The sequence below is a fragment of the Cynoglossus semilaevis genome, chromosome W, assembly GCF_000523025.1.
Source record: "Cynoglossus semilaevis isolate Cse_v1.0 chromosome W, Cse_v1.0, whole genome shotgun sequence".
Taxonomy (NCBI): domain Eukaryota; kingdom Metazoa; phylum Chordata; class Actinopteri; order Pleuronectiformes; family Cynoglossidae; genus Cynoglossus; species Cynoglossus semilaevis.
The window spans coordinates 14,391,418-14,403,247 of NC_024327.1; the positions used below are offsets into that span (position 1 = coordinate 14,391,418).

The following is an 11,830-nucleotide window of genomic DNA, read 5'->3' on the forward strand; positions in this document are numbered from 1 at the left end:
TAGATAGATAGATAGATAGATAGATAGATAGGTGGCGCTTTGGCCCAGAGGCAATGTCTCTGTCATTGGTCTGGAACCCCAGGGTTCACCTCCTGGACAAGTTCGAATCCCGGTTAGGGCGGTTAATATCTTCCAGTGGACTCACCACCCGCAGGAAGGTTTGGGGGGTCTGTTTGTGAGGTAGTCGGTGGTCCACGCGGCGAGCTGCTCCCCTGCTCCTGCATCCACCAGTTTCCTGCGCAGCACCGCCGGTTGGATGGTGTTGAAAGCACTGGAGAAGTCAAAGAACATGACTCTCACAGTGCTCCCGGCGGTCTCCAGGTGAGTCAGCGCCCGGTGCAGAAGGTAGATGACGGCGTCATCCACCCCAACGTTCTGCCTGTAGGCAAACTGCAGCGGGTCCATCGCAGAGCTCACCTCTGTGCGCAGGTGACTGAGGATCAGCCTCTCCATGGTCTTCATCAGGTGGGAGGTCAAGGCGACGGGTCTGTAGTGGTTCAGCTCCCTGGCGTGCGATGTCTTCGGGACTGGAACCACACAGGAGGTCTTCCACAGGGACGGAACCTTCTCCAGACTGAGGCTCAGGTTGAAGATGTACGTGACCACCCCACAGAGTTGGTCAGCACAGTTCCTGAGCAGTCTAGGGCTGATTCCATCTGGTCCTGCAGCTTTCCTGTTCTTTAGTCGCCTTAATTCTCTCCTCACCTGCTCAGATGTCAGGGAGAGAGGGGAGTGAGGGGAGGTTGACAGCTGGGGGTTGGGGGGCAGGGGTGTAGGTGAGAGGTGTTGTGGATGGTGGTTTAGATGGGGGAACTAATTTGTGAAGAGGTGGAAGCAGTGGTGGAGGAGGGGGGTGGGGGCCTTTGATCGAATCTGTTGAAGAACTCATTCAGTTCATCGGCCCATCTCTGGTCACCCCCTGGTGTGTCGCTGGCTCCACTCAGTCCATGACCCGTGATGTTCTTCAGGCCCCTCCAAACATCACGCGTCTTGTTCTGCCCCAGCTGCTCCTCAAGCTTCTCCTTGTAGGTGTTCTTGGCCTTCCTGATCTCCTGCTTGAGCTCCCGCTGTATTATTTTAAGCTCATCCCTGTTCCCTGAAGCAAACACCCTCTTCTTCTTGTTCAGCAGAACTTGAAGCTGGGGGGTCACCCATGGCTTGGTGTTGGCAAAGCACCGCACCCTGCGGGTTGGTACGGTGCTCTCCACACAGAAGTTCATGTAGTCCGTGATGCAGTCAGTGAGGCCATCGATGTCATCTTCATGAGTGCTGCAGAAAGTCTCCCAGTCTGTCGTCTGGAAACAGTCTCTCAGCCTCTCATTGGCCTCCTCATTCCACATCCTCACATTCTTCTTCTGTGCAGGCTGCCTTCTCACCATGGGTGTGTATTCGGGGCGCAGATACACCAGGTTGTGATCGGAGCGGCCGAGTGGGGGGAGGGGGGCGGAGGTGTATGCGTATTTTGCATTTGCATACAAAAGGTCCAGCGTCTTGTTCTCCCGGGTGTGGCACTTCACGTACTGTGTGAACGTGGGGAGGGTGGAGGACAGCGAGGCATGGTTGAAGTCCCCACTGATGAGCAGGAGGGACTGCGGGTGCAGTGTCTGCAGTCTGGACACCGAGTTGTGGAGCAGCTCGCACGCAGCCGCTGCGTCGGCTGACGGAGGGATGTAGACTGTAAACACAATCACGTGCGAGAACTCCCTCGGGATGTAGTAGGCGCGGATGCCCACCGCAACAAGCTCAATGTCCTTTGTACAGAGTTGTTCTTTGATGGAGACGTGCGCGGGGTCGCACCATCTCTCATTCACGTACACCATTAGTCCACCGCCTCTCTTCTTCCCGGCCACATTTCTGTCCGCTCGAACCATTTCAAAACCGTCCATAGAAACGATCGAGTCTGGCGTCATCTCCGTCAACCAGGTCTCCGTGAAGCACAGCAGGCTGCACTCCCGAAACTCCCTCTCATGCCGAATCAGCGCCGCGAGCTCGTCCGTCTTGTTTTGAATGGAACGGACGTTTCCCATAATAACAGACGGAATGAATGGTCTGTACCTCCGTTTCCTCTCCTGAACATTCCGTCCGGCTCTGCACCCCCGTCTCTTCCTTCTTATTTCCACCGGAATCTCCGCTTTACCGGCGAAAGGAAGAGTGGTGTTGCGCAACGCCATCAGCTGGTCCCTGGTGTAAACAATGGACCCACTGAGCGTTTCAGCCGACGATGTTCCAAAAAGTGCAGAAAAAAGAAGGAAACAGACCACCAAAGTGATAAAAGTGGTCCTGTTCTGACGGTGACGGTCACATGATTTGACCACAAAAAAGAAATAGTACAAAACTAAAAAGAAAGAAGGAAAAAAAGTAAGAAAAAGTACTAAGAGGAGGAGAGCTACTGTACACAGCTGCTGCTCGTGCAGCGCCATCTTTAAAAAAAAATGTGTGGAAGAGAGTTGGGGATCTGAAAAAAAGGAAGTTGAGAGGGAGTCAGAGACCCATGTGCTGCAGCATACTGTCGGTCAAAATAAATGGTTGTCAGGGGAACAGTCATTTACACTTGGTAAAAATCAGTCTCATAATTAGGGTCAGGCCAGTCGTATGTGTGCCGTGCAGTGAAGGCTGTCAACAAACATTTTGTCACTGGCATGTGTGGCTGCGCAGCACCATACATAACTTCAGAGGGCGCCAAATGCAACCACCATTGATAAACATACAAAGGACAGTAGGAATTCATTTGATAGGTTGAATTGGAACAAGTAATCTGAAGGCCATCTAGGGTGGAGGTAATTACAATGCCCTTTGTTGTCATATATGTTAGAATAAACCTAACAGATACTCATCTTCTCTGCAGTTACTGATGAGGCTTCCACAAGGGATCAGTCAGAGAGAGGATGGCGAGACTGGGGCCCACGGTGGCGTCCATCACAGCCTGGCAGAGGTCCACGGCAGTGAGGGCAAGGACAGTCTTTGACCCAGTTGCCAGTTCTACCACAGTTGAAGTATTCATCTTCTGGGACCGTGGGGGATGGTGGGTGGGAGTCATTGAAAGGCCGCCATGTAGGCCGTAAGGTGAACCACGAAAAGTCCTTTAGAAATTGAATTCTGCTCCGATGTCAGGGAACTACACGATCTCAACTTCATGAATAAGAACGAGTTACGTTAAACTTACAGCAAAACGTTTGTCGCAAAATATCCTGTTTTTTATATTGATGCATTTTATAAAGAACTAGCATCTTCGGAGCACAATAAGATTTTGGTGCGTGAGCGGTGGCACGGTTCGACGTGATCGTGCTACACCAATCGGGTAGCTGATTGATGTCAACACTCTGGCAACACGGCTACCTCCATGGTTTTACTTAACGTTACCGATACAGAGGAATTCTCCCAAAAGTCTTCTAAAGTGGGCCAAATGGATTCTAAACAGTGCTTTATACATAGCCGCCTGCACGAAGAACAATGAGGCAAATAGACGAGAAGGTGAACTTTCTCTGTTAAGTCATTTTGATCAATAAAAGGAAGTAATCGATGACAAGAACCATTTGTTTATTCATTCGTTCATTTATTTGCTCCTAACTAAATACAACACCGATCAATCATAAAAAACATTATTAAAACATATATACATACAGTATGTACAATATATAAAACAATACAAAACAGCATAAGAAAATGACCGGTTATATTAACCATGCAACCATTGCAAGTCTCATTGCAACTCTAAGGCTACACATGAAATGTTAGTCTTCACTGTCAGTGTCAGGGCAGTTGTCATCCTCCTTCTCTTCGATTTCATGTTTGTTTGCACAGTTGCAACAACTACACAGGTCTGTACAACAGAGTCCTGCAAAGACACAAGACACACTGTCAGGGGCCGGATTTCATGTGATCCATGTAGATTTCCATCATCTAAGTGCCAACCATATCCAGTAGGTGATGGAGCACCTATATTTTGTTTGATGCAGGACCTCATGACTGCAGCCTGATAATTTGCCCTTTTGCAGTGCTGATGGAGGGCATCACTTGTGAGGGGAATAGACAATTCCGGCGAGGCTGATGATGCCATACAGAAAGCCTCGTACCTAGCCTCATTGACATTTTCAGCAGCCAGCTGATCATACAGGTGGTATACATATTTGCAAAGTAGTGCAAATGTTGAGTGGCCCAAGTTAAAGTTAGCACCCAGATTTTTAAAACCTTTAAGGTTCTCTTCCCGCTCACTTGCCACAGAAAATGTCTTTATTTTGCCTTTACCAAGACACTTGTGGAGTTACACCCAGAGAATGTATGTATGACAATCAAGTCTGAACACACAGTGGTTCCGAGAGCTGATGACACCTTGGTAGTGTCAATGATGCGTGTCCTGTTGCCCGTCCCTGTGAAAAAATATAAGCTGCATGATAAATTTTTCTGCATACTTACAGCAATGACTCCCACATCAGTGTCAGGGATCTTAATGATGACAGTTGCATGCTCTTTTGCAGCATGTTGTGCATGCAAAAACACCCTTGACTCACATTCTTCATGATCACACCGCAGGTCTTCAACAACAGATTGTACACCTGATTGTACGACTCTGTTGTACAGACCGGTATAGGTGTTGCCACTTTGCAAACAAACATGAAATCGAGGAGAAGGAGGATGACAACTGCCCTGACACTGACAGTGAAGACTAACATGTCATGTGTAGCCTATTTCCTCAGAGTTAGATTGCAGTAGTTGCATTGTTAACATTACTTTTCTTTTTCTTATGCTCTTTTGTACTGTTTTATATATGTTTTAATAAAGATTGTTTTTTTTATGGTTGATCGGTGTTGTATTTAGTTAGGAGTGAATAAATGAATGAATGAATAAACAAATGGTCCTTGTCATTGATTACTTCCTTTTATTGATCAAAATGACTTAACAGAGAAAGTTCACCTTATCATCTATTTTCCTCATTGTTCTTCGTGCAGGTGGCTATGTATAAAGCACTGTTTAGAATCCATTTAGCCCACTTTTGGGAGAATTCCTCTCTATCGGTAACGTTAATTAGAACCACGGAGGAAGCTGTGTTGTCGGAAGTGTTGACATCAATCAGCTACTCGATTGGTGTAGCACGATCACGTGTCGAACCGTGCCACCGCTCGCGCACCAAAATCTTATTGCGCCCCGAAGACGCTAGTTCTTTATAAAATGCATCGATATAAAAAACGGGCAGGATATTTTGCGACAAACTTTTTGCTGTAAGTTTAACGTAACTCGTTCTTATTTATGAAGTTGAGATTGTGTAGTTCCCAAACGTCGGAGCGAGATGAAACGATAATCGGGTTCACCTTATGACCTAATGGGGCCTGAGAGTAGGACTGTTGTGAGTCTTTTGGCCAGGTTCCAGCGATGTGGACCAGAGCTAGACTGGCGTTCAGAGAGGCCTATTGTGCAGCAGCATCTTTTCTGGATTTTCTCTCATTGCATTTGGTTTCAGCATGTTTGGCATGGCATAGGATTTCTGGCATGAAGCATTTCATGCTTGGCAGAATGGTAGCAGTGTTTCGCGGAGTGCCTGACTGCCCCTTGAGGGGGAAGGCCATTCTTTGGCAGTATCACGCAGCTCTGTGTCCATATTGCGGAGCATCAAAACTGGATTTCCCCCAGTGCCTGAATATTCAACCATTGGGACCTGGAAGACGGGGAAAGTGAATGAGCCATTTAGCATTAGGAAACCATCAGCTGCTCCATATAAGACTCCTTCACGTGTGTGTGAAGCAGAGAGAAGCAGAGCAGGGGGTGGGGGTGGAGGAGTCTGGAGCTGATAACACTTCAGGAGGGAGGCTCGAACTCAGAGGAGGGGCAGGTGAGGGTGGAGAAGAATGCAGGGCCTGGCTCTGTTGGGCTTGCATGGGGGGGCTCTTCAGGGCTTTGTGGTGGAGTTGGTCCCGATTCCTGAATGTCTCTTGGTGGTCCGCCAGCCGCAGCTTGCTGTTCACTAGCATTGTAGGCTGGTGGTGTCATCGCCTCTCCAACGTCTGCCCTGTGTCAGGCTCAGATACAGAGAAGAAGAGAGGGATGTGGGTGCAGAAGGGGAAGTTTTATTATTTGAATTATCAGTAGCAGACTTTTCTTTTCTCATTCTACCATTTTTGCTTTGCTGATCTCTATATTCAGCTTCTTTCAACCACATTTGCAGACATTCTCTGTGTTTGTCAATGCAGCACAACACTTTTCTCTTTCTCTTCGACTTTAGACAACTTTACAACACTTATTTTAACCAACTGATTCGTGCTCAAGGATCCCTTCGGAATCCATATTCAACAACCCACACTTCACAACATTCAAGACAACTTTTACCATATTTTTCTTTCATCATTCGCATGCACGGAGAATCCCAATCGGGTTTCTCTCCTTTGCTATTTCCCGTACCCATGGTGCACCCCCTTTTATTTATTTATGACATCTGAAAAGCGCTCAATTTTTTTTTTTGTCCAGAACAGAAACCCTCACCAGATGGGATAAACCCTCTACAGATCCTCAGGTGAGGTCCGGAGTAAAACCTCAACAGGAACAATTCCCGGAGCTGATAAATACATCAAATTATGCAATATGATGACTCAAGTAAAGAGAATTTGTATTTTACCGTTTATGATGTGTGATTTTGAGTTCGGTGAGATGTCGAGATGACAGCCAGAATCCACACACACAGCGGTCCTCCCGTCTGTCAGCTTTTAGGCAAGAGGCAGGACTATTGTTTGAAGAAGTCCGCGATGATCAGTCACTGTTTGCACCTGGATCCGTGGTCAATCCTGACATCCAGTAGTCAACAGAGATTGCCTTTGATGGATTTATTGTAAATACCTTGTCCAAGAGAGCCGAACCTAACTGTCTAATACAGCTGTTAGAGACGACTGACCTCCTGTCTTTTAAATCTTTTATGTGATTACATGGTTACATCATACAGTTGTTAGGTATCAATTCACAACACAGAATACAGAATGCAGGTGTTAGACTTCAAGGCTTCAGCTAGACCAGGAAGTCCTTCCATATATGGTTATAATAACAGCTGTCCATTGTCCAAACCTGGTGAGGAGGACAAGTACAGCATGTGGGGGTTCATTCACAATTTCCAATGTAACAAACAAGTGCATTGCACTTTCTTACAGGCACATAGAAAAGCCTGCAATTGCAGCTGAGTGAGAAAAACAACTGTCTCAGGATCACAATAATATTGTGTAGCACAAGCACTTATTTTGTCATACCTGCTGCAGCGCTGCAATCAAGCGATTGGCCCCACCTGCGCTCACCGGCTGTTGCTGATGAGTGAGCAGTGTATTTAAGCTGCATCCACACACTCCCTGCTGCCAGATCATCTTGTCCGTTAACGGAGGCTACACGTCCTCGTTCTAGTTCCAGTAGTGGAGATTCCCTGGAGTCCTACAAGTACCTGTCGTGACGATCCACGGCCAGTCTCATCGGCGCTGTGGACGAGATTCCTCTCGCCGTCGTTTGAAGAGCGTTTCTGCCGGCTCAGGCGTTCCGTTCCTGTCTTGGCTCCGCTGCCCAGAAGGAATCCGCCGCGGTGACGCCACTCCCGCGGGATTCCCTAGCAAGTAAGGGTAGCTGCGGCATCCATTTGCTCTCCAAGCGGAGATTACGTTTCTTCAAGAGACTTTTTGCTCCATGCGGAGACTTACTTTGTTTAAAGACTCTTTCAGTTTAATAAGTATTGGCACAGTATTCATTACCGACGATCTGTGATAAACTTTTGGAAAGAGCTTCTGACTTGGTGTGTTGCATTTGGGTCTTGTTGTGGTAAGGTTTTACCACCCCGGATTCGTTGATCAAGAACTTTCACAAAGTATAAAGAAAAGACAAAAGTCGTTGCTCGAGTTCGCCTGTGCACAGGGAGGGTCCAGCGGAGAGTCAGGGGGTTGACTGCTGAATCCTGCTCTCTCCACCAACTCAGGCTTGTTTTATTGACACACACATCCAGGTGGTACATCTCAAGCGATACAGACTTCATTTGTTCTACACACAGACATACATTCTTTTTGGCAACTGCATCTACACCGTTAGTTTCTCATCCTGTTCTTATCGTGCCCAGGTGCTGTTGTTGGGACCTTGTGTTCTAACTATGAATCCAGCCATTGTCAAATTGTATTCTAAAAGTTTCTGTTTCCCATCACACCAAGTACTCCTCTTTTCACAACAAACCTTGGTTTTATCTCAACCTCGCAGCTCCTTCTCTACATCTGCATGTTTTCAGTTCTAGCTTTAAGCAGCATTTTATGTTCAAGCTGGTTATATGTTTTAGCACATCTCTTATGATCTTTTTAAAACATGATTATATATGTTGCATACTTCTATAAACTATGAACACATGAATATATTTTATCCACAGTCCAAAAGTCCAACATTCTTGACATCTTTTGCACATAATCAGTACATTTACATTCAGTATGAACACAAAATATTTTCATACACACAGGTCGGTGCCGACCCTAATACAAGAGGAAGGTAAAAAACTTTTGGAAATTCAAGGATTTGGCCTTGGATGATGTTAGATTTCAGTGGTTTTCACATTTGGTTGGGTCTGCAGCAGGAAGCTAATAAGACAACAAAAGGCTTTCCTGAGCACACACAGTCACAGCCCCACACATTCAAAGAGAATTTCCCCAAATTCTCTTCACACCAACTTTCTAAAACACCTCTACTCCCTGGGAACAATGGGAGATCTCCCAATCTACCTTCTCACAGGGAACCCCAGAGCCATCCATTCCTTTTGATCTACATGATCACCTGTGGTTGACTGGACTTTATGGCTCTGCCCTCTTCTCTTGTGATAACCCCCCGCTCAACAACAAAAGGTTCTTCCAACACTGCTGAATCATGGAACAGCAGTGCCACATAGTGGCGACTGCAGGCATAACATGATACAACAACAATAATATGATTGGCCACAAGAGGCCTAGCCTCTCTCTTCCATTGGCCTACAAGATTTGAACACACCCGGGAAGTAGGGGGGGGCATGGAACAGCAGTGCCACATAGTGGCGACTGCAGGCATAACATGATACAACAACAATAATATGATTGGCCACAAGGGGCCTAGCCTCTCTCTTTCATTGGCCTACAAGATTTAAACACACACCCGGGAAGTCGAAAACCACTCCCCCCACACAGGTATATAAGCGTAAACAACTAATGATACTTTAGAAGTTATTCTTGAGAAGTTAGAAGTTATTCTTGATAGGATTTGCGTATTAACTGCTGTTGTATGAGATTTCCTTGAATACTTCTCCAGTCGTTTATTTTGCTTTATTGATGGACCTGTTTTGTTTGATGTTTTGCTATTAAAACGAATCGACCATCTACCGGCTGCTTCCATTCCTTGCCTGAAGACACCTCGCACAGCAAGAATATTTTGACTGGTACTGTGATCCGGATCAGAATATAGCAAGAATCTTTCAATGAGCAACGGACACTAAACATTAGCGTCTACAATGCTAAGGTGAGGAAAAAACGAGAGATACAACCATGAACTTCATCTATAATTAAAGGTAAGGCTAAAAATGGTTTTAAATTTTTGTTTTTTAAAAATAAGATTGGAATAAGTAGAAAAGATTTGATGAAAATAAGTATTTGATAACTACATTTTTGGCTTAAATATATTTTTTATCATTTTGATAGACAACCTTTGATTAAAGCAGCAGAATTTAAATTTTGAGAAATAACTGACATTTTTACAGAAGGTCAAAATTAAATTTGTGCTGCACTCATCTCTATACTTGAACTTGTTTACAGTAAATATGAATTTCTTAGACACAAGAAGGGTGCTCTATCCATTTGTATAAAGAAATGTTCTTTGTAGGACAAATATGTTCCTGTGTATGTTTGTGTTGTGTAAGTGTAATTGAAAGAGAAATGCTGATGGATATGAAGCATTACCAGGTGCATGCTGTTGGAGGAATAGTGAAATAAGATGCTCATTTCGGTTCTTACAATTGTAAATCTGACTCCAGAGGAGTCAGTGCCTCACCAGCCATGAACCTCACCGCACTTCGCTGGTGAGACCCAACTCTGGCTTCTGGAAGTAGTTGGTCTGCTATGAGAAGGAACTGCAGGGCTGCAACTCTGTCCACATGGTCCTGTCCACATACCCCTCATAGGGGAAATACAGACATTTATGAACAGGAGGCCAGGAACATGATGCCTCTGTGAGAACTGGGGACCGGAATCACTGCCTCCAAAAATGATTATTATTATTATTACCATTAATAGGGATAATCTGCTTGATCATTGGTATCCAATGACTATGATGTTAGTTATGGTAAAATCATTGTGATGGCACTTATGTAAAATATTATAAACCTTATCAGTTTATATAGAAACCAATATTATTTTCTAGAACTGGGATTTATCATAATGACAATCTGCATAATTATCTCCTATGTTTTCGTCCTACCCTGCAGATGGTGCTATAATTGCAGTTGCTTGAGTGGCGGTAAACCATCTCAATCATGCAGTTCGGATTGTAGCTGTTCGTAATTGTCTGATATTTAGTTTTAGAGAGTATTAATGTAGAGAAATGTCAACTTTAGACAATGCCCTATTTACACACCTTTTAAAGGCAAGGTCTAATTACAGGGTTTATTGTTAAGTTATGTAAAGCTTTAAAAATGTTAAAACTGACAGACTCAATAATAGATGTATTATTTGTAAAAAAAACAAAACAAACTGTTGTCCTTTATCCTCCAAATTTGAGGCATATGTTCCTATGTTCGTGCTCACTGTTCCATTGTCTACCAGTGGTGAAGCTGTGAGAGTGAAGGCAGTTATTCATGTCAACTGAGGCTAAAGTATACAAAAGAAGCTTTTATTTTGGAATCATTCATAATTTATTTAGCAGTGAAAACTTTAAGGACATCTTATTGTTTATGGAGAGGAAATTCTGACAAAATGAAATGCACACATTAAGTTGTCCACAAATCCTATCTCCTTCTGGTACATATTGAAAGTGTGAAAAGAACAATGTGTTTGAAAGGAATAATTTACTCCAAAAATATAGATCCTTTGAAAATCGGATTAGGACTCTGCCAAGAAACAACAGATTTACGCTGCTTTCCTGTCTAGGAAAGAGACTTTCCACAAATCAAGGCGTAGTAAAAATATAGGATTAATTTAGGGAACAGGCAAAACATGGGAATCACAATAGATCATTCACTATTTGGCACAGTTCAGCATCACACATCAACACACATTTACTCGAGAGGAACAGTTTAAATATAATGAATTAGTGGTCAACCTATTTCCCCACAGTCATATTTTTCTACAGTTGAAGACAGCTACAGCTATGCCACATAAGTTAACTATTACTGGACAAAAGGAATTTGTCCCATATTTAGGTGAAGCACAGATACACAAACAGACCAAACCATCCATCAATCAATCATCAACCGCTTATCCGAGGCCGGGTCGCGGGGGCAACAGTCTGAGCAGGGACAACCAGACTTCCCTCTCCCTCGACACTTCCTCCAGCTCTTCTGGGGGGACCCCAAGGCGTTCCCAGGCCTCCCGAGGGAGGCGTCCGGGGGGCATGCGATGTAAATGCCCAAGCCACCTCAGCTGACTCCCCTCGATGTGGAGCAGCAGCGGCTCTACTTTGAGCTCCTCTCGTGTGACAGAGCTCTCTAAGGGAGCGCTCTGCCACCCTGCGGAGAAAGCTCATTTCAGCCGCTTGTATCCGGGATCTCGTTCTTTCGGTCATGACCCAAAGCTCATGACCATAGGTGAGGGTAGGAACGTAGATTGACCGGTAAATCGAGAGCTTCGCCTTTCGGCTCAGCTCCTTCTTCACCACAACGGAC

The 11,830-nt window shown here is 45.0% G+C and overlaps 1 protein-coding gene across 2 annotated transcripts in view; it reads left to right on the plus strand.

Annotated features, from left to right (window-relative positions):
- Positions 1–3,081, plus strand: part of mocs2 (molybdenum cofactor synthesis 2) — a 13,651-nt gene extending 10,570 nt beyond the window's left edge. Inside the window, exon 4 of one of the 2 annotated variants that reach the window (XR_003048776.1) lies at positions 2,846–3,075. Coding sequence is in view for 1 of the 2 variants with exons in the window: in XM_025052746.1 (XP_024908514.1) it covers positions 2,846–2,965 (120 nt within the window). In the remaining variant the exon portion in view is untranslated. Of the gene's footprint in view, positions 1–2,845 lie in introns of both variants that reach the window. The other variant, XM_025052746.1, reaches the window with a different exon arrangement.
- The last annotated feature ends 8,749 nt before the right edge of the window (positions 3,082–11,830 follow it).